Here is a 24,049-nt window from a genome sequence, read left to right as displayed (position 1 = left end):
AAAAAAAAAAAAAAAAAAACGAAGAAGATAATATCAGGAATCAGATTTTACCACTGCCATCACAAGACATAGGACCCCCTCTGTCCTCCCATGGTAGTGAAAAACAACAGCAGCAGCTGCAAAGCCTTGGAGTTCCATCACCAAGTCCAACTCTCACTCAGACTTGCGGTCTAATAATTAGAATCTTTTCAGGCTTTGAATGTAAGAAGATATATGATCATTTTGACAATTTTTCCTTAGAAGTGTTGCAAAAACAATTCAGCAAACCAAAAGGTTTGGCATAGCCCCTGTGGGTACCCCTTCTGTGACCATCGTCCTTCAGAAGGAGCATAACATATTGAATTTGAAAATTGGGCGTTCTTCCTTTTACGGTGGCAGGATGACCTTGAAAAACGATCCTCTGGTCTGGGTGACTGCCCAGAGCTATGAGACCCTAGTGTCATACAGTCTTGGCTTCCTACTTCTTTAGTTACATTTGTAAAAAGGTTTTATTGTTTACAAAGTTAAAACTGGACCTCCTGCTCCGTTGAGTTTAAAATAAAATAAATGTTTGTAAGAAGAACTAAGACAACTTCTTGGTGATGTTTTCTTGTTTGTGTATTGTGTCTTGTTGAAAATGTGACTTTTCCTGGCAAAATAATATATAAGACAATGTGTATGCACATATACCGTCAATTCAAATGAATTTTTTCATACCGTCAAAAAAATTATTATCGCGACATCCCTATGTCCCTCCCTAGTCTATGTAATATTCTGAAAAAGAGATGACCGAACCTCCACCCACAGATGGGGATCAAATCTTAATAGAACATTTGAGAGGCCATTTGGCCCTGGGGCACAGGATGTACTAATCTTGCGCAGGCTTTCCAACCAATTTCCACCCTAACATCTTCAGGGGTTGGGTTAGGCTAGTAGCATTCGCACATAGTGGGAGAGTTTTGTTCTTTCCTAAATGACCCCTTCAAAAACTCTGGAGAAGCGGGAGACTCGCACAGACTGACTCCATTCACCTGGATGTGTGGTTGGGATACGTCAACAGCATTTATAATCTGCCAGAAAGCTATTGCATCTTTGTCCTTGAGGTGACATAACATCACCTCCACCTCCTCCTGAATATGCTTAGCTTTAGACTGGAGAAGCCAGTTCTTATAGGTTTGTCGCGCTTTTCTGATCCCCTCTGCCCTTTCCACCCCAGAGATCAAGGGTGCTTTTTTAAGATGAGAGATCATTTGCCTCATTCATTTTTTGTGGGCAACTACATCTTTGTTAGAAGCATGGCAGTGGGGGATGGATCTACACCACGAGCGTCCCCTCATCCTTTGGCAAGTGTAGCTATACATTTCCCCAAAATTGGCAGGGGTAAAAACGTGATATTTCCATGCCTCTGTATTTGACGTCACATACATGGACAGTTGATGGTTAAGCCTCACCAAACACCCATTCTAGGAGATCCTATTCCCACTGTTCTTGCCCCCCACCCCACCCGTTACACACCTGCACTGCCTCCCTGGCAACCCCTGCACTTGGGGACTGTTTTCTGTATCCCTGCAGCCCCCCACCAGCACTTAACACCTCCTGATGTCTGCACTTAGCCTTGCACTTGCCAACAGCTGGCCCTACTTCTCTTATTGTTATTTATTCTAGTACCCCATGTACTGCACTGTCTCCTTCCCAACTCCCACTCCACACTTTTCTTCGTCCCCCTTCCCCTGCACTTGCGCGATCTGAATGGCACTCGGCCTAGTAGGATCGCTCTCTAGGTCTTCCCTCTGTTCCCCCTCCCTTGTCGCGTTGCGCCTTGAAACACTTATAGGCGCGTTATAATTGCCATATCATATCATATCATATATTAGGTGTTTGGAGACTACCAATACGGGCTGAGCTACCCCCTGGTTACGTTCAATCGAGAAGACAGCGTCTAGTAAAGCATGGTCACTATGAGATGTAAAGTGAACCCTAAAGTCAGCACATCTCAGAGAACACCATTTGTCTGCAACAATGTAGTCCAGTACTGACGTTGACCGTTCCTCCTACATGGACAAATGGTCATTTATTCAGTTGAGATAATCCAAGACCCTCCAGGCATGTAGACCAGAACTTCCCATTTTTATTCTTACTGCCTAGATATTACCTGCTGAATCCCATTCATCGTTGTTGAAGCAGTTATAATTTAACTCCCCCGCCAAGATGACATGTTTCCTTGTCGAGGTAGAAAACCATGCATTCTTCGATTCCCCAACAGAAATTCTTCCAATTGCACAAACCCATCATGCCAGTACACATTAATTAACAGAAACTCCAAGCATCCATCTTCAGTGGTAGCTTCGGCTCCTTGGTGGATGTTGCGGACGCTCAAGAGTAAGTGCAGGAGACGCATTTATCAATGTGAGGCCACTGAAGGAAACCCCTTTGGACCCTGGGTGGCTGGTTGCCCAGTCTCAACATATTCCTTCAAGGTAGGAGTCTACATAAGCCATGTTTCTTGCAGAGCAATAACTGAATAGGTATTCAGGAGAACAGACGCCTGTGACTCCTTGTATTCCAGCAGGCTAGATTCAGCAGCTTGTACTTGGGTGGATCTAATTCAGTATGCTCCCAGCTCATTCACTTAACCTTCATCCAGTTTAATGACCAAGACCAATCATTAGATGACCCTGATTGCGCCATCTTCTGTTGTAAGTTTTGAATCGCTGCACGGGAGTGGGGGAGAAGAACCCCCAAGGATACCACGATTGTACTATGGCCTCTGTACGTTCTGATTGGCTCTCGAGACATCGAAACCCTGTACTCTCCAATACCACCTTTTTCGTTCAGAAAAGTGTCTACTAAAAATCATGTGGTGAAAATCACCACTGAACATTCCAAACGTTGCTGACAAGGAAAATCCACTTTCAGAATGTCAGTGGTCGCAATTCCCTCGAGATTAGGAATCAGGGAAAGAAGGTGTAATGTGCTGGAGCGCCGAAAAATAACTTTTATTCACAGGTAATGCCAAAGACCAAAGTACAGTTTCCACAAAAAGCTAGACCCCTGTTTTGATCAATGTTCCTAGAGGACCCGTTTCTAGGGTAGCCCATTAATTTCCTCTTTTCTATTAGTGCAGGAACCTTCGGCCTATTCGCCCACATGGGTTTTTCATCCACAATGCTCACCTCCATTGTAATAGGATAAGGATAGGACCCTTTTGCTAGTTGGCCCAGGACACTAGGAAGGTCACAATTGCACAAGGGGCTCTTACATGTGTCCCTTGCAGTAAAAAAAAAAAAAATACAAAATAAAAATAAAAACGGTTGGGGGGAATTCTAGATGATCTTTCCTGCTCCAATTACTTTCTTCCAATTCACTAAGATCCCCATAGTTTTCGGTAGGGGTGGGATTGAAAAGACAGATGCCCTCTGGGGGACAAAAGACACTGTCTCATTAGCTCCGAGGAACTCATTAACATGTTTCCCTGCACCCGCCCCCCGCCACATGAGACAAAGGTGAGGCATTACTTGGAACTGGATGTAACCCCTCCAGTCCCGAAACTTTTCCTTTGTCCCAGTTTTCTGCCGAGTTATCCGGTCGTTTCTTTTGCTTTGATTTTCCATGCTGAACCGCATCTCTGGGTAGTTGCGTGTTTCCTGGGGAAAGAGCTAGGGACTAAATAGCAGGGATCCCAATAGGGGGGGTGGGGTGTGTGGAGGGTTCAAAACTTTAGGAATATTCGTTTTTCTGGTATCCTTAAATAGCATATCTCCCACCACAGGCTGGTTTGGGACAAACGTTTTAGTCCCCCCACTAGTCAGCTTGGACAGTGGTAGGTTCTTAGATTTTTTTCTTTGCGGGTACACCCCCAGGGCTCCTGCATCTTCCTTTATTTAGAAGTATAGGTGTTATTCATAGCGACGCCTGTAATGTCAGTCTCGTGACAGGATGCATCAGTTGGGGCTTCTAGAGGTTGAAGACTACAGGAAGGACTAGGATTTAGAGATGTCAAAATTCTCAAATTGCGAGGGTCAGGTTTCACAACATTTCCAAGCATCCCACCTTCAAGTCCGTCCTGGTTTGCATGTCTTCCCCGCCCGCGCCACCTTCAAAACATTCATACAACCGAACCCTGCTTCCAGAGGCTCTTGTACAAAAGGTTTACTCGCTCTTGTACAAAAGGTTTACTCAGATTTTCTCCTGGATTCCCAGGTCTTAATTTCGTAGATACTGATTGGGGATATTTAGCTCCCCGTTTTAAGTGGGGCCACATTCCACCTATGATTGTAAGACAGTGAAATTGGCCTTAATGTCATCTTTCATACCCTCATTAAGAGATACCAAGGTACAAAGAACTTGAATGATTTCAAGTAATGTCTGGTATGCCGGGGCTTGCCAGCAAAGTTTATTTGCCGAATTTGAGAGCGAGGGGCACCTCAAAAAGGAGGGGGACTGGGGGGAGGGTGGGTGGGGAGGTTGTAGTAACAAATGTGTCAAAATCAATCACTCCTCGGTCATTACTCCCCGAAGCAAGCTTTCTGCTGGTGGAATCATGAGATGAAATGTCATACACGGAAAGGTTCTCCTCTGATAAGGGTGACCGATGAGGGACAGAGTTGGAGTGTGTTGCAACCTTCACCAGTGGCCCCTTTGAAGATACAATGTTAGCGCTAGTGGACCCATTAATCCCATCCTTTGGAAGGAAGAACAAAGTAATCAGAGACCCCTTTTTTAACCCCTCCTCTGTAGACTTGGTACCTGGGGGGAGGCCCTCAGATTTGCTTCTCTTGTACTAGTAACTTGTATGTTTGAATCAGCAATACCATCTGGTTAGAGGGGAAGTAGAAGGGTCATTGCCAATATCATCAGAGCCGGTAATATACTGGAGTTTTACTGTGTCGGAATTGTAGTTTTTCCCCACTCCTAAATTCATGCATCACGGCAGCTAAATGTAGTAAGGAAGGTATCCACAAAAAAAACAGGTCTGTCAGAGTTGAAAGGCGCCGAGCGCCCGCATCTACTATGACTGAGGGAAAGGCAGAACAGCAAGGAGCCTGGGCTGTCCGATTCTTAATGCAGGCTAGAGTCTACCCAGAGCTCAAAGGTGTAACTAGCGCGCAGTCGCTCCGGCAGGTATTTTGAATTAGTTAAGTGGTGTGTTCACAGAAAGTTAGAGTTAGTAGGTCGCTGATATCACTTAGTAGAATCCGGTCGGAGCTCAAAGGCGAATGACACAAAACGCTCACAGTCACTCTCACCCAAACAGGATACAGTAACAAAATAAAGTGTAGAGCAATACCTACATAGGCATTTTTCTTGGCCGATGTTGTATGGGAGGACAAAAACCTTAGCTAAGAGACGGCAGGCGTTACAAAGTACCATAAGCGTCTCTGTGTACCCGACAGTCATGTCTTATTGCCTTACGGAGCATCATGACTGACTACCCCAACAGCCGAACACCAAACACTCAACCAAGCACTCCGCCACACTCTTTCCTTTCTTTCCAATTATCGAATGCGTGGGCGGACCAACGCAGGCGCTTCCCCATCCAAAAGGATGAAGTGCACCTACCCCACCAATCTTACACACAGCCGTCACATTCTCATAACTCCTCCCACCACCCCGTCTGCTCCACAAAATCTAGCAGCACACTGCTCCTCTCCCTGCCGCTCACCCCGACTCCTCCCAGCAAAGCCTTCCCACTCAGTTCAGCCACTCCCAGCGCAGACAACCAAACCCTCATCAACTCCCTCTCCTCAACATGCCTCTCACACGCAAGCAAAAAATGTCCTACAGTCTCAGGCACCCCGCACAGTCCCTCGACTCACGCTTCTCCACTCGAAACAGACTGTCATTCAGCCCGACATGCCCTATCCTCAACCGGTTCAGCATCACCTCCTCCCTCCTCCTCCATTCCAGTTTCCCTGCATCCACCTTCACAGACACTTTCTCACGAACACCAAACATCCACCTGCCCTTCACCTCACTCTCCCACTTCTCCTGCCACTCACCCATAACCCACTTCACCACCACAGCCTTCACCTCATCCACACTCAAAGTTATCCTCACATCAACCGCTCCTCTCCTCATACCCGCACCCGCCGCCAAATCCACCAACTCATTACCCAAAATGCCACTGTGACTGGGGACCCACGCCAACTCCAGATCCACCCCCCATGTACACACCGATCAATCTTCCTCCTGATGTCCAAAATCACATCCTTCCGATCACCATCCCCTGCCACAATCGCATGCAACCCACTCAATGAATCCGAAAACACCACCACCTTCTCAAACCCCAACTCGCACACCCCATCAATCGCCAATGCAATCGCCACCAACTCGGCCATACAAATTGACACGTCATTCGTCAGTCGCCCCACTTTATACTCCCCAGTGCTTTCCAGATAATACGCCATACCCACTCTCCCAGAAACAGGATCCTTGGAACCATCCGTGAACACCTTACACCCTTCCTTCCCTGCCACATACGCCCGACGCAAAGCCTTGATCTCACCCAGCAAACCCCCGCTTCTTCGACACCAGATTCGCCAACTCCAAACACACCTTTGGAGACCCCATCATCCACATCGGCCATCTCACCAAATCCGTACCTGTCACAGCCAACAACTCGCCCACACCCCACTGCACCCCCTTCTCCCACATGTGAAACCCCAAAGTGCCCCCCTTCCTCCTCCACCGGTCCCTATAATAGTCAAACTTCCAATTATACAGCAAACATTCACGCACCGGATGAGCACTGCACTTCACCCACCACCTCATATTCAACACATCCCTCCTCAACCCCAACGGCATCTCCCTTGCAAGCACCTGAACTGCATTCACTGGAGAGGACCTCATCACACCCTCAATGCCCTCGCCAGCACCCTATCCAACCGCAGCTTCTGACTCGCCGTGAAACCCACTGCCACCTGACATCCAAAATCCATCACACTCAAAATCAACCCCTTATATAACATTCGTAAACACTTCTGCTGCGCACCCCACTCTTTCCCAGACACCGCCCGCAACAAATTCAACCTACGTTTACACTTATCCACCACACCATCCACCTGCAAATTCCAGTTCAACTTCATATCCAAAATCACCCCAAGTACCAAAACTCTTCCACGCTCTTCACCCTCACACCTTTCCAAACCAAGTCCAACTCCTGCTGCACTCTTCTCCTCGAGAAAACCATACTCACACTTATCCACAGACACTGAAAAGCCCCATTTCCCACACCACTCCTCCATTCGCACTATCGCAGCTTGCAGCCGACTCTGCACCAACAACAAACTCCTCCCTCTTACCCATACCACACCATCATCTGCGAAGAAATCCACCTGACACCCGAAACCCGCCAAAACCCGAATCAATCCATCCACCATCACATTAAACAACGTCGCACTAATCACACTCCCCTGCGGCGTCCCATTCTCCATCTTCCAAACCTCAGACATCACACCCCTCACTCTCACCTGAAAGGTCCTATCAGCCAAAAATGCCCTAATCCACCGAAACATCCTCCTCTTCACACCCATCTCCAACAGTCTCACCAACAACCCACTCCTCCACACCATATCATATGCCTTCTGCAAATCCAAAAAGAACGCCCCCACCAGCTCCCCATCACACAACGCCTCCTCCACACCAGTCACCAACCTCACTAACTGATCTGCCACCGCCCGATTCCTCCTGAACCCACTCTGAAAATCACTTAAACACCCATTTGACTTCAAGTAATACCACAATCGCTCACCTACCATCCGTTCCATAACCTTACACAGCACAACAGTCAGCCTATACGACTTACACTCCCGTAGGGACCTTGCCACCCTTCAAAATCGCCACCACAATTACTCTCTTCCACAACCTCGGCAAAACTCCACTCTTCCAGATCTCATTGAACAGAGCCAACACCTCCAACTTAAATTCCACTGGCAACTTTTCCAAAAATACATACATGACCCCATCCACCCCTGGACTAGACCACTTCCCCTTCCGAATCGCCCCATCCAACTCCACCATAGAAAACGGAACCTCATACTGCTCTTCCCAAGGCCCAACATCCGCCAACAACTCCCACATCTCCTCCTCAACCACACCCATACCTAGCCTCACCACCTCCGGGAAGTTCCCTGAACTGGGCACTCCCGCAAAATACTCCCCCCAACAAATTTGCCTTCTCCCCATCCTCACTGACCACCTCCACCCCTTTCAACAACACAGACATACCACCCTGCGGCCTCATTTACCCAGACATCCGCTTAAACTGCTTCCAAACCTCACCCAAACCAGAATTACTCCCCAGGGACCCACAATAGCCCCTCCAATATCCACGCTTCCTTTCCCTAATCACCCTCTGCACCACCGCCTTAGCCTGCTTATATGCCAACAAATCCTCCAACATTCCCGATCTCAAAGCCCTGGCCCTAGCCTTCTTACGCGCCGCCACAGCCTGTGAACATTCCACCGACCACCAAGGAACCTCAACCTTCCCACCCTTCCCCTTCACAACCTCTGGAACTTCCGCCACTGACACCACTCTCATTCCCTGCACCAGATGCTCATTGCATTCATCCACCCCCACCATCCCTACCCTGAGGAACAATCAATTCCTGACACAATCCCTTATACAACTCCCAATCAGCCTTCCTAAAATTCAACCGACTCCCAAGCATCGGGGATCTGACCCCCACCTCACCCCTCACAGTCACCAAAATGGCAGAAGGGTCGCTCCCCATATCCCCATCCTCACGCACCTCCCACTCACATTCACCCGCAATCGCAGCAGACACCCAGGTCAGATCCAAACACGACAACTTCCCAGTCCTCGCATCCAACCGCGTGCCCGAACCATCATTCAACAAAACCAGACACAATTCATCCGCCATGCCCTCCAACAGTTCCCCATTCACATCCGTCCGATCACTACCCCATAACGTATTGGCACTGTTGAAATCACCACACAAAACGCAAGGTCCCGCATGTCCCCTTATCACTCCAGACAGCACGCCCACCTCCACCACCTCACACGGATTATAATAATTCAACACCAATACTTCTGACCCCCCTACCCGAATCCCCGCCCCGATAGCCTCCACTGCTCCATCTACCACAATCTCCCTTGCAACCAACCCCTTCCCAACTGCCAGAGCCACCCCCCCCCCTTCTCCAGCCCAGCCTATCCTTACAAAACAACTCAAAATCCGGAATCACAAGCCTCAGATCACCCCTTAACCACATCTCCTGAATACAAACCACATCAACATTCAATTCCCCACACAACACCGCTTTCAACTCCTGCCGGGGCGTGGCCTATGCCGATGGCGTAAAGACGTGACTGTGTGGAGCTCCCGTCCCGATCCTGGCCTAGATCCTTCATTCGACCCTTATTCCTGGCCCGATTGAGTGCCAAAACTCTTACCCAAGTGGGGGAGGCGACTCAGACCCCGTTCGGCGCTGGAACGAGAGAAATCGGAACCAGCGTCCCCGAAAACGCGACCTTGGAGCTGGCGCCCCCGAGCGAAACAAGATGGCGGACGGCAGCGAGGCCTGACGGAGGGGCGGACCGTGCGGGCAGCGAGGCGAGGGAGGAAGATCCATCGGGCTTCGCCTCCCCTGTCCCTGGCGCAAGTGGCGGAAAGACCCCAGCAAAGCCACCGTCCGAAAGACCGGACACCCCCGCTTTTCCCTACTCCTCGGGACTCGTCCTGCCGCTGGAGGCCACCGAGCACACGAGGGGACCACCACACGGGGAGCGGACGGAGTCGCATCTACGGCCCCGGGACCACTGCGGAGGGGACACGAGGTGTGCATGGTCCACTGACGTGATCCGCTGACCGCGGGGAGCTCTGTGTGAAGGAGCGGCAGAGACCTAAACAGGCCCCCGGTTGCCGCGGGGCCCTTCTCCTCTCACTGAACGGTCAGCCCGAGGACGGAGGAGTGAACAGTTTACCCACTAACGCACTGGTAAGCCTGCAGACCCTAACCTAGCGCTCGGGAACCGGAACTCGCCTGTACCATAGACGACGGCGTGTCGGGAAATCACTGAGCGCCCTGTCGCCCTGCCGGGGGAATACCCTGCATTGTGTCGCCAAGGAATACCACTGCTCTTCACTGGAATACGCCGTCCTGTGGGGCCGACGGAGGGCTCATCTCTGTTGCCACACTACCAGGTGGGACAAATGTCTACTTCGCGCAACAAGAACAGGGGTGCCACAATCATGGACTCATTCTCAGGGGCCAAACCCAAACAGCCCAGCCAACATGAGATCCCCATGCAGACTGAAACCCCAACAACTGCTACCGACCCCAGCAACGCCCAAGTGCTACAGGCTATCGCAGCACTCCAAACGTGCATGGAGACTAGGATAGACGAACTCAAGGTGGACATGCAGCTAATCCGCCAAGACGCCCGCAACATGGCAGAAAGAATAAACAAAGTGGAAATAAACCTCCAGGACACCACGGATACTGCCAAGGACTTAAAGCAGAAAGTCATTACACTTGAGAGGCAAGTGGCTCATCTTGAAGCGAGATCCGAAGAAGCAGAGGGAAGAGCCCGCCGCAATAACATCAGAGTCCTGGGCGTTCCGGAGGGGATGGAAGGCGCTGACCCCACGGAATTTATCGAGTCCCTACTAATGCAGGAAGTCGGAGCTGGCAAACTCACACAGGGCTTCTCCATCGAGAGAGCCCACCGCGCCCTACAAAAGCGGCCCCCTCCGGGATCACACCCTCGCCCAATGGTTGCCAAGGTCTTGAACTTTCGCGACAGGGAAACAATCCTCAAATTCTCGAGGGACGGAGGTGACATTAGACGCGATGGCTCCAAGATTGTAATCTATCCCGATTATACCCCGCAAGTCCAGCGAGCCAGGAACTCGTTCATACCTATCAAAGCCCAACTGCGGAAGCTCGACCTTAAATACATGCTACTGTACCCCTCGCGCCTCAAGATTCTATACAAAGGTAAAGCCGTCTACATGGAGACCCCAGCGGCAGCCACCATGTGGATGGAACATAATAATCTGGCCGAGGGAGAGGACCACGTCTCGACACCCAACGGCTAAACCCAATCAGATCTGTCATAGCAACGATTGATTAGCTCTCTCAAGGACGGGAGCCCCGCGGACCACCCCACAGACATCGGTGCAACCCACCCCACCCCAAGCATGGCTGGCCCAAGGCCAACACCACAACCGCACCACATGACCTGGACAGGCCGATGGGTAGCGGATGCCCCCGAGCGTTGTCCTCCCAGAACAGCTGCTGGGGGCAACACACAGTTAGCTTTTTTGTTCAATCCACCTGTTCGAGTGGAAGTTAAATTCGTTTATAAGTCTCCAATTAACACGTCAACGCAACAATCAAGGCCAACAGGAAGAAAGCAGAGCACAGACCCCGGGGGCGACCAATCGGCACATGGAGCTGGCTCAAGGAGGGTGGAGACTGCCACGGGCTCAGTGCCCTGACCACATTACCATCATCATGCCCACACGCCTCAAAATCGCCACCTGGAATGTGAGGGGCTTAGGTACCTACTTACGCCGGAACAGAATAAAATCCTATCTACACAGAAAGAAGATAGGGTTGGTCCTATTACAAGAAACCCATCTAACCAAGGAAGCCATGGCAGCACTCCAATCATACTGGGGTGGACAAGGGTTCGGGTCCACATACTCCAAATTCGCCAGAGGGGTGTTCACCTGGATCAGCCCTCACATCCCCTTCCAGCTCACCAAAATCGAACAGGATCCCGATGGAAGGTACGTCATAATTCTGGGCCACATTGAACAAACAAAGATCTGCATAGTCAACTCATACCTCCCCAACAACAACATCCCTGCGCACCTCACCACGTTAAGCACAAAGATTGCGACCTACAGAGATACATTCCTTATCTGGGGAGGCGACTTTAACTGCGTCAGTGACCCTGCACTCGACAGGTCGACCCCCCCCTTGGCGGGCCCATCAACTGCCACCACCGCCCTGAACACCATGCTGAACCGCCTAGACCTGGTCGACATCTGGCGGGAACAACACCCCAAAGATCGTGGCTATTCCTTCCACTCCTCACCACATAATCTTTACACCAGAATCGACTACCTCTTCATAGGCAGAGAGAGCTTCCTCCAGATCGACTCTTCCAACTATCTGGGCCGTACCATCTCCGACCACTCTCCCCTCGTAATCGAATGGAACATCACTGGACCCAGATCCCCCATACCCACATGGAGGATGCCCACTGAGGCACTTAAAGACCCTGAGTTCAGGGAAAGCCTTAGAGAAACTATAGAGAACTACACCAATGAGAATAAAGGCAGTGTAGCCCACCTAAGCACGGTCTGGGACGCTCTCAAAGTGGTTGTAAGGGGAGAGGTCATAGCAAAGGCCGGAGGCATGAGGAAACGCCTAAGAACTGAACTCGAATCATTAGAAGCTGAAATAGAACAACTAGAATCCAACACCCTGGACCTCCAACCACAGGAAGACAAGCTGGCCAGCTCTAGGGCCGCCTGCAAAGAAGCTTGGGACAGACTGGCCAAATTTGATTATATCACCAGAACCAACAAAGCGCACGCCCACGCCGACAAACCTGGCAGACTACTCGCCTGGCTGTGTAAGAAAGAACACCCCAAGTACTCGACCACTGCCCTAAGAGATGCCGATGGCACGCTACAAAGGTCCCAACAGGGAATTAATGATACCCTTAGGCTGTTCTACACCCAGCTGTACTCCCACGATGAAGAGGTACCCCCCGAGGACATCTCAGGCACCCTGGACGAAATTGGCTTGCCCCTTCTCCCGCTGCCACACAGGGAGGCCCTAGATGCCGACATCGACATAGATGACATAAAAGACGCCATCAAGTCACTGGCCACCTGCAGGGCACCGGGCAGCGACGGGCTGCCCGCTGAATTTTACAAAGCCTATGAGCCGGAACTGTCCACGCTGCTACACGAGGTATTCCAAGAAGCCTACGAGTCGGGCACCCTGCCCGAGAGTATGCGAGAGACCTTGATAGTTCCGCTCCTCAAGCCTGGTAAGCCTGCGGATGACTGTGACTCCTATCGCCCTCTCGCTATGCTCAATTATGACGTTAAAATTCTTACAACCATATTGGCCAAGCGGCTGTCCAGGGTGATCGGTGAAGTGGTGCACCCCGACCAGAGTGGCTTTGTGCCGGGCCGTAACACCACTGCCAACCTACGCAGATTACAACACATATTGTCACATCCCTCTCACACTGGGCAAGCCCACGCATTACTTTCTTTAGACGCCATTAAGGCATTCGATTCAATTTTCTGGGAATGGCTGATTGCGGTACTTAGGGAGTTTGGCTTCGGGGAACGATTCATTCGTTGGATCATAATTCTCTACACCAAACCGCGAGCACGGGTGAAGACTGGTCGACTCATATCCACGGCATGGGATATACAAAGGGGCACACGGCAGGGCTGTCCGCTCTCCCCCATGCTATACATAATAGGGCTTGAACCCATTGCCATCTTTTTTAGGAAACAATTTTTTGATGCTGGCATCAGGATTGATGGGGTGGACCACATAATTTCCCTATACGCGGATGATGTTCTCCTCTACGTGAGGGATCCGCAGCTGAATGTCCCAACCATGCTGGAGGTCCTTGACAACTTTGCCAAGGTGTCCGGCATACACTTTAGCAAGCGCAAGTCCTGTCTGTTTCCACTGGGTGCCCTCAGGGACACACATGTTGATGACCTCCCCTCACTGGGTATAGGATGGTGCCCCACTACGTTCCGCTATCTAGGCATCAATATTTACCACACGCCTGAACTCATGCACGCCAACAACACGGTAGCGGCACTCCCCCCCTTGCGCAAGTCAATCGGGTTTTGGGCTCGCCTCCCCCTATCCATGATGGGCAGGGCTTCCATCATTAAGATGATTGTCCTTCCCAGATTTCTCTATGGCTTCCAAAACATTTCGTATTACATTAGGGCTCCCTTCTTTCGTCTCTTAGGGAAGATACTTACAGACTTCCTGTGGGGAACTAGTAGGCACAAATTTGCATTATCCACCCTGACCCTCCCTTACGAGCAAGGAGGCATCCGGCTCCCTGATCTGGAGCGTTACTATCTGGCCGCCCAACTAAGCTTTGTGGCTAAATGGCTAGCCGATGATGTCACCCCTGAAACATTGCTCTTACAGCACTCGATTGCCCCAATCCGACTAAATGAACTCATTTGGGCCCCTCAACGTCTTGTGGATGGGATACCCTTCTTAGCTACCCTGGGTCGTCAGGTATGGCAAAGGGTTAAAAGTCTTCTTCGCCTACAGCACAGTTACAATCCAGACATACCGCTCTTAGCTGACCTATGCCAGAACTCAGTAAACCTTGCCTCTATTCGACACTGGGAAAGGCTGGGAGTATACACGTGGGGGGACCTATACAGTGAGGGCACTTTCCGGGACTTCTCCTCCTTGCAGCTCGAGGATGGCGTCCCAGCCGGTCAATTCCTTTGGTACGTAAGGATTCGCAATTTGGCTAGAACTAAATGGGACACGTGGCCTGAGGAGCCTGAATCTGACACCTTCATAACACACCTATACAGCCTGGGAGACGGGTGGAGGCCTGTGTCCCGCATATATAGTCACCTAATTGACAGGCCCAACCCCCGCAGCAAGGACCTCAAAACCAGGTGGGAGAGTGATTTGGGCCACGAACTGTCCGAAGCTGAATGGAACAGAGCGTTAGCGTTCCCCAATGCGGTATCCAGAAACTCCAGATTTAAATTAATTCAACTCAACATGCTATACCGATCATACGTGACACCACTTAGAATAGCCAAAATATATAACCTGCCCCAGCATAACTGCCCATGGTGTGGCAGAGACGAAGCCAATCTATTACACATGTTTTGGGGATGTGTCCAGGTCCGGAGACTCTGGGCGAGAGTTGAACTCCTCTGCAGCAAGGCAGGCATGACCAGATACGAATGGACTCCATCAGAGTGCCTCCTCGGAACGTACTCCAGACTGGCCAAGTTCAAACACTCAGTCAAGCTAATGGATCTGGTATGCATTCTGGTCAAAAGGACCATTGCCATGGCTTGGAAGCGACCCAGAGGCCCACAATACCAGGCATGGCACAACGAACTTGAGCGCTGGATAGGGGCGGAAACTTCAGCTTGGGAGAATGGTCTCACCACTTCCCCCGAAGACACGAGCTCGGGACTTGCTGCCTGGAAAACACTCACCTGGGCCTTACTTAACCCCCCCAATGACGATAAACCCCCCTGAACAATTAGCCCCTGTTGACTCACAATACCTGGAACGGAACACTGGCACAATATCCAACCTGTGCTCCCCTGCGGCCAGGCCCCCCCTTGTTGCTTACATCATTGACATTATGGAGACTCGTTAATGTTGTTATTGTTTTGTTATTTCTGTTTATTTGTTTCTTCACAAAAGACCTATTTTGATGTATTCCAAATTACTACTACTGTGATTGTTTGGATCAGTGATGCAACTGCTTTATAACGTAAATCTCAATAAAGAAATTCGAAAATAAAATTCAACTCCTGCCCATTCCTCAACAAACTCCTTGCGTACCACTGCAAAATCCTAATGCCGACACCCCACTCTGCTTCCGCACTTTAGCAACCATCCTAAACACATCCTGTTCCAACACATCCACAACACTCAAAAACCTCCTCCCCGCTTCCACCACTCCTTTCATAAGATCCAACACACAGACAAATTCCCCTGAACCAGCTCCAGCACACTCACTATATAAAGCACATAAATTCAGTTTTCGGGACAACCACCATTTCTATGCCTTTCACCTCACCCACCACTTTCTTCCTTCCCACAGTCTCATCCACCAACAGCTCTCTCCCACTCACCTCACTCACTACCCGTACCGGTTTCACCTTTGCCATAGCCTCCGCATAAGACAAACCTTCCGCCGCCCTCACCTGCACTACCTCTCTCGCCACCCTGTGGCTCTCACACCCCCTAAACGCAGTAGAGTGCCCCCCCCACAATTCACACACTTCTTCAGGGTCTCCACCTTGCATTCCTTAATATCGTGATCTCCACCATGCCGCCCACAGTGCCTCTCATTCCTGCATACTCTCGCCACATGTCCAAACTGCTGACACTTATAACACCTCAGAGGCAATGCTACATAAACTTTCACACTGAACCTCTGGTAACCCAACTCCACCACCTCCGGACACTCCGCCCTCGCAAACCTCACTGCCACAGTCGTAGACACCACATCCCCAAGTGCATTTCTCCTCCCCAACCTCCACCACCCCCACATCCGCCAGCTGCTCCTCCACCTCAGACATATTCACAGACACCGGCACTCCATACAGCACCCCCTTACATGACACACCACTTTGGTCAAACACTCGCACTGCATGCCTACCCAGACAACGCACCTCCAGAATCTTAGCCTTACTACCAACATTCGTCCCCTCCATCAACAACCGGCCCCCAGCCACCACTAGCACCCGAGTGACATCCCCCACGGCCACCTTCACCCATCCAGCAATCACCATCGGATTCTCCCCCAGAAATGTCTTCACACGACTATCAGGCTTCAACACCACCTTCCACACACTGTCACACTGCATCTGCTCCACCCCAGGCACACTGCTCCCTGCGGCCCCCAGTCTCTCCAAAGCGCACTTTTCCTGGGTCCCCGACCCAGAGTTGACCCGGTCCAGCCCCCCTCTATCATCCCTCTGTGGAGACCTGCTGCGATGCCGCCCCTCACTTCGCTCCTTCCCCCGCCTCCACAGATGTAGATTTCAAAATCTGCGTCTTCCCCTCTACGCCCCCTCCTCCACCCCCTTCTTTTCAGCTTTCCCATTCCCCTTTGCCATCCTTACCACCTCCTCCAAGCACACTCACCCCCTGCGCCCGCCTAGAGAGTCCGCTCCGCCTCCTCGAGCCCAGCACCCTCCACCCAAACACCGCTCCGCCCTGCCCAAGTCTGCCTCCTCATCTGATGGAACACTGCTCTCTCCCTCTTGTGTCTGTGCACAGCCAGCCACGAGCGTCAGGGAAACTGGATGGCCTCCGCCACACTCCGCTGAATGCTGGTGTTTTCTTGGCTCCTCCAGAATACAATAGGCACGGAAAAAGTACTCCAAGCGTCCAATAAACACTGTACACTCAGCCAAGCACTCTGCCATGGCAATTATATGGCGACAACCTTATTGAAACCGTAAAACATCTTATGCTGCACTGCGAAGCACTAAGAAATCAGGTGCTGGGGCACACGAGAAGAGTACAATGGGCAACTAGTAAGGGTGGAAGCAATGACGCGTGCATATTTCACGTACCACAAGTTTGGATTTTTATTGAAAATATTCATCAGATTATTAACTGTATTATAAGTGGACTATATGTTACAGTGAATAATACTAAAAATAATGCCCTTCCAAGCTTAGCAGGGAGAAGATAGATGGAGTCGCAGGCAGCATAGATACCAACAAGAAGTCCTGTTAGGATAGACGGAAAAATAAAACTGACACGTTGAGGGGGTCTGACTGTGTTATGCTATCAGTTGATAGGAGTGGGGCATGTGTGGTGAATAGAAAAATGGAATTGACGTTTAGAAATCGCACAAACTAGGACGAGGAAGAGAGAGATATAACTAATGCGAGAAAATACTATTTTAACGCATGGATCCTTCCCAAATGGGAATCCCACGTTGCTCGACTGTGGCATCCGTCTCAAGATGCCAGCATGCCCTTTGTCACCCCCAGAAACAACTACCCCGGAACGATATTTCATTGGCAGCTTCGTGCATCTTGATAGCATTACTTTAAAAAAAACTTCCAGATATTGGTCTACTTGCCAATCACATCTAAGGTCTATTTTCTTTTATTATTGATCTATCGACTCCGCTTCCCTAGACCAAAGGCGGAATCTCCACCCTCAGTTCCTCCGTACCCGCTTCTGGAGATACCCTGGGCTGCCTTCGTGCTATGAATGACAATCTCCCCCTAGAGCGGCCAAACACACAGCTCCCTGCTACTATGGCCAAGCACATTTCACTCGTGAGTCTCTCTGATGCGGCCTAACCGGCTCGATGACTCAGCCACCCCTCACCTTGGCCAGCTTTTCACATTCGGGAAGACGCTGGTCCACAGTGGCACTATAATCCACATCCATTTTCACGATCTTGCCATCGGCGCGCTCCGGCTCCTCCGCTGCCATGGTCACTGCTTGCCGAGTCCCACAGAAACAGTCCAAAGAGCTGGAAAAAAAAGCACTCCCGGTAGCGTGAGCGAACACTTCTTAGACAGCACCACTGACGTTCTGTCACATCCTGACGTCACACGCACGGCACGTCTCAACAAGGGAAAACATTGGAAACACTAGGCCGCGTACACCTCTCGGACTACTCAGCTAGCGACCATGTTAGACAATGTGACATCTATCCAATAGCGAACCGGCAGAGAACGCGTGGTTGACGGACTCTACCTCTCCTGCCATTGGACAATGTCGGTTTTATTCCACCAATTGCGGTACTCGCCGCGGTCAGCGGTCACTGTCACTACAATGTAAGTTTTAAATCTTTATTGTTATAACCTGAAGTGTAAGCGTCCTATAAATCGGTGGTAGCCTTCGCGCTAGTTCATTTGTTTTTCAAAGTGTGTACCCTTAGTTCAAAGGATTCGGAAAAACGTACTGGAGGTATTTTTTTTTTCTCCCAGTCAAAATATACAACCAACTGGCCTCGGAGGATAAAGCAGTGACCAGTAGCGTCGGTGGCACTACAGCAAGCAACTCAAGGAAGTCGCCAACACGCCTACGACAGACCCTTTCTCATGCACTTTGAGTCATCTTTCAAATTAAAGCCAGCAACACAACAAAGCACCCTTTGAAAGATGTGTGCAGTGGCCTTGAATGACAACAGGACGCAATGTGTTTATTTAACACCTGATAACAACATGGATAATGGGGGTATTTGAGTCCATGGGTGGAGATGGGGCAGTACTTGCAGTTCAGTTCCTGTGCCCAAGCAGTTGTCTTCACTTCATGGTGCTTGTGCTGGGGTACTGATAACCCCTGCTAGCTGGAGCTCCCACGAGGATGCCCTCGGCAGTGGCAATACGCTCCAACTAACGGGGATCTGCAGCTGTGGCAGACTTCACAGGAGGGCTGATTTCCCTCATTAAGGAGGAGCGCAGAGACTGTATTCTCCTGTCTTGGTCCCACTCTGTCTCATCGCGCAAACTCTTTCACAGCGAGAACTCGTGAGTTGAGTCCCCACACACCTCCTTTCGTGGGTAAAGCTGGTTTCTAGTTCATGACAAAGTCTGTGAATCTGGTTGGTTTTCTTTTTTCCCATTAGGGCGGTTCTGGTCGGTGGTTTCTTTGGGGGTTTGGGTGGTTATGCGGGAAGTGTCACAAGGGGTTTGTTCCACTGAGGTTGCTTCCTGGTATGGTTCCCTAGACCAGGGTGTGGAACTCACGTGTTCATGTTCATCATGGTTTCTTTCTTCCCTAACGTCCATCTCGGTTGTTGGAGGTTGCTGGCTGACTCCCATGGCTCCTGGTTGTCTCCTACTCCCGTGGAGGGGAAGGTGGTGGATGCTCTTTTCTCGAACACTGCCACCCTTTTCAAGTTCCACCTTCTTCCATCACTGGTGTGGACATGGTTGTTTACTTTCCATGTGACTTCTATGGCCTTGCTATACTTTGAACCTGTGGCAGTGTCTTTGTGTGGTAGATGTATTTTCACCAAGTCTCCTTCATTGACTTCTGTGCGAAATGCTGCTCTGCATTTGTCACCCTGAGATTTCATGATCTCTTTGTTCTTTTGCAAAAAGAAGACATTGTCGCTCATGTCGATGTTATTGTCCTCTCTGACTTTGTGTAGCCACGGTGGTACCAGGGTGGATGCAGCCCTCCTTCCTTTAACATTTGAAATCGAGATACTCCTGTGATGGCATTCGGCGTCAAGCGATGTGCTGCTATGTCCTCATTCATGATTTTGCATGGGTTTGTGCCTAATACGCATGCTAGGTGAATTGCTCCTTTGACGAAACGGTTTGCCTTTTCTACCAGCCCGTTGGCTTGTGGGTGGTACAGGCTTGCTCTCAACTGACGGATGTTGTGCTTCTTCAGAAAGCTTTCCATCTCCCTGGAAACTAGTTGCACCCCATTGTCCGTTATAATCTCTTTGCGGAGCCCTCCTCTTTGAAAAGATGGAGCTGAGTACTTCTATGACTATGCTTGTGGTGATGTCCGGCATAAATTCAACTTCGACCCACTTGGAGAGGAGAGATAGTCCACCATGACTACTCCATACCTGTTGTCGCTCAACATGCCGTCCAATGGGCCAATTAAGTTCAGCCCTATTTTGTGCCAGACGGTGTGTGGGATTTCTGTAGGTATCATGGGTGCATGCCTCACCTTCAATCGTTTGTTGCTGTTTGTGTATTCATGGCATCTTCAAATCATTGCCCTTACATCTTGGTCCATTCCACCAATATGCGACGCACACTCTGCATCATGTCATGTTGCTGCCTAGATGACCTGCATGCGCTCTACACAATATTAACTTTCAGATGCCTCTTGGAGGAATTAGTTGGTCGCTTCTCATTATTAGACCATCAGTTGTCATGATTTCATCACTGACTTTCCAGTACGATCACAAACCTTCTGCCACTGCTCTCACATTGAGCCACCCTTTGCGGGTCCAATCTGCTACTCTGGCCAGGGCTTTTAGACATAGGAGGTAGTTAGCCTATATCAACAGCTTACAGTAAAACGCGCATTAAATCTTTACTGTGATACATACATAATTTTTTAAAGTATTCTTCTAATGTTTTTCCTAACTGAAGGCATTAATAAATTATGAATTATGTATGTATCACAATAAAGATTTAATGCACGTTTTACTGTAAACTGTTGCTATAGGCTAACTACCTCCTATGTCTAAAAGTCTCTTGCCCCGATAAAAGGTAGAGCCACTACTTATGTAGCACTATTGGGTTTCCCTTTAATGTATACCGACTCTGGCCAGGGCGTCATCCCGTACCATTTCCTCCTGCCAATGTGACTAGCTCATCTCTGTGAAGTCTCTGTGAAGTCTTTGTTCCTTAGATCTCCTATGGATGCCACAACACATTAGTCTTTGAGGAACATGGTGCTTGGGGTACTTTGAGCCAGTAGCCTGGACATGCAGTCCGCTTGGGCATTCTTCCAGCCCGCAATGTGGGTAATCTCATATGTATACTCCTGTAGTTTGGTTGCGATTCTTGCTAGGCGTGGTGTCACCGTTTTTGTGCCACCAGGGCTCAACATGTGTATCAGCGATTTGTGGTCGGTGACTAGCAGAATTTGGTTCCCCAAGAGTACGACCTGAAATGCTCCATAGCCCAGGTGCACGCCAGCATCTCTTTTTCTCTGAGGTGGACACTGCTTTAGACACAAAGGCGACACATATTTTCGATGTCTCCCTTATTTTGGATGAGGGTGGCGCCCAAACCGTATGCACTGGTGTCTGTCGTTATGTAGGTTTTCCATTCTGGATTTAACGGTTTTAGACATGGTGAGTGCAGTATTCTTTTCTTGTTTTCAGGGAAGGCCTCAACTTGCCGTGATTCCCATGTGTACTGCGCACCTTTCTTCAGGAGCTCTCTCAAAGGTGATGTGGTTTCAGAGAATCTGGAAACAAATTTCATGTAATACTCTGTGAGACCCAGGAACGACGAAGTTCATCTTTTGAAGTCAGGGCTGGGGCATCAACTATGGCTTGTAGAAGGTTTTTCTTGGGGCTTACTCCTTCTCTTGACTTAACTTGGCTAGCTCCAAATATGCACTTCTCGTGACGCAGGTGGACTCCTGCGCTTTATAGTTTGCCAAGTACTTCTTCAGCACCCTGTCATGGGTTTCTGTTTCCTTGGCGTATACCAGGATATCATCTTGGAAATAAGACACATTGTCGATGCCGTGCAGCAGTGAGTTCATCATTCTTTGAAATGCTGACGCTGCGGATGACAAACCAAAAGGCATTTGTGTATATTGAAATGTGCCGAATGGCATGATGAATGCTGTGAGTGGGCGTGAGGCCTTATGCAGATCAATCTGATGGTAGGCATCACTCACATCAAGTTTTAAAAATACTGTTACTTCCATAATCATCAGTATGATTTAGTTGATGCTGGGCAAGGATAAATTGTCCGTAACCAGTTCCAGGTTGAGGCTGCATAGATCTATGCACATTCCCAGCTCGTTGGAGAACTTCATCTTAATGAGGACCACCAGGCTTATTCATTCGGAGGACTCAACAGTCTCAATGGTTCCTTCCTTGACCATTTTCTGAAGTTGGGATTCAAGTGTCACTCTTGCTTTCGCTGGAACGAGCCTGACCTTGTGCTTGACAGGTACTGCATTGGGTTTTAGGTGGATTTTGTGCACGTAATTCTTTATTTTCCCAGGTGTTTCAGAGAACAGCATGGGGAATGCACTTTTGAGATTTGGCGCTCCTCTTAAGGAAACCAGCAGCACTTGTTCAGGAGTGCTGGGGTCTAACTGGATGCTCAATCTATGCTCGTCGTCCCGTCTCAGTACAGCTGGACCCTCAGACGAAAAGTAGACTTCCGTTGTGGTGCACCTATCCTTGAATTTGAGTTTGGCTTTTATGTAGCCTAATTGGTCTACAGTGGCTCCCCAAAGACTGTGGACCTTTGCTTGGTGCTTCTAATCTCGAACAGGTCGCAACCCATCATGTTTTTGTATGTCTGAATGGGGAGGATGGTCAGGTCGGACCCTGAATGGGCCATGACGTGTGTTTCCTTTCCATCCACCCTCACGATGCAATGAGGTTTCTCCCTCCTTGCTCAAGGTGAGTTAACCATGATTACCATTGGCTTATCGTACAAGTTTTCTTCATCTCTCGTTCCTCTGTCTCCATCAATGTGGCTGACTTTCTTTTCCCGCCACGTGCAGGCTGCGGCAACGTGGCCAAATCGTCTGCACTTGGAGTGTTCTTTGTTCCTTGCGGGACAATCTCAATTGTTCGCCAGCTGCTTGGTACTAGCGCATTTGTAACACTTGGGTGCTTCTCTCCACTTTGGTCCTTTCTCCGTGGCGCCTTCTCGCAGTTGTCTCTCTCTACGCCTCTTCCATTGCTCAGCGGCCATTTCGGGTGCGGGCGACGGTCCGCTTCTCTGCAACTGCTCGAGGTCTCCTCTTTGGCCCTTGCAATTTGTATGGTTTTGTCTAGGTCCAGTTCTTTTTCCTGTATGAACTTATCCTGGACTTTGCGGGAATTAGTGTGGAGCACTAACATGTCACAGATGACTTGTTCCACTTTGTCCCCGAATCCACACAAGGCTGCCAATTCTCTTATCCAGGTGATGAAGTCATCGACAGGTTCATTACCTTCTTCTTTCCGCTTGTAAAATTTGAGTCTGTGGAGAACAACGTTTTCTTTGTTGGATAATCTTTTGACTATTCGCCGAACTGCCTCTTTGTAGACGTCATCATCCTCGTTCGCGGTGCACACAGCCTTCAACCCTACGAAAATGCGCTGTCCTTTGACCCCCCATGACGTTAAGTAGCATGGCCTTCTTTCTGGCTGGGGAATAGCCCATACCTCCTAATGCTTCAAGATACGTGGAGAACAATGGCTCCCATTGCTGCCACGGGATTGCTGGCGTGCCACGGGACAGGAGGAAAGCGGGGGGTGGCGTGGCGCCCTGCATGGTTCCTGCATGGGTGATTTCTGGTCCTCCTCTCCAATTATGTAGTGGCCTTCAATGACTACAGGACGCTTGCGTGATAGGAAGAGGTGTTTATTTAGCACCTGATAACATGGATAACAGGGGGGTATTTGAGTCCTGGGGTGGAGATGGAGCAGTACTCACAGTTCAGTTCTTGTGCCCAAGCAGTTGTCTTCACTGCATGGTGCATGTGCTGGGGCATTGATAACCCCTGATAGCTGGAGCTCCCACAAGGCTGCCTTCAGCCATGGCATTACGCTCCAGCTATAAGGGATCTGCAGCTACGGCAAGCTTCACAGGAGGGCTAATTTCCCTCATTAAGGAAGAGCACTGAG

General features: G+C 49.8%; 1 protein-coding gene across 1 annotated transcript in view; it reads right to left on the bottom strand.

Moving 5' to 3' along the window:
* The window catches only part of PSMD12 (proteasome 26S subunit, non-ATPase 12), a 270,699-nt gene extending 252,238 nt beyond the window's left edge, over positions 1-18,461 (bottom strand). The window contains exon 1 of the mRNA XM_069655033.1: positions 18,085-18,461. Within this exon, the coding sequence (XP_069511134.1) occupies positions 18,085-18,192 (108 nt within the window). The 5' untranslated portion in view covers positions 18,193-18,461. The remainder of the gene's footprint in view (positions 1-18,084) is intronic.
* Positions 18,462-24,049: the final 5,588 nt, after the last annotated feature.

This window comes from Ambystoma mexicanum, chromosome 3q (genome assembly GCF_040938575.1).
Source record: "Ambystoma mexicanum isolate Mex_15411 chromosome 3q, UKY_AmexF1_1, whole genome shotgun sequence".
NCBI lineage: Eukaryota > Metazoa > Chordata > Amphibia > Caudata > Ambystomatidae > Ambystoma > Ambystoma mexicanum.
The sequence above is the reverse complement of the archived record's forward strand: the minus strand, read 5'-3'. Positions and strand labels throughout refer to the sequence as shown.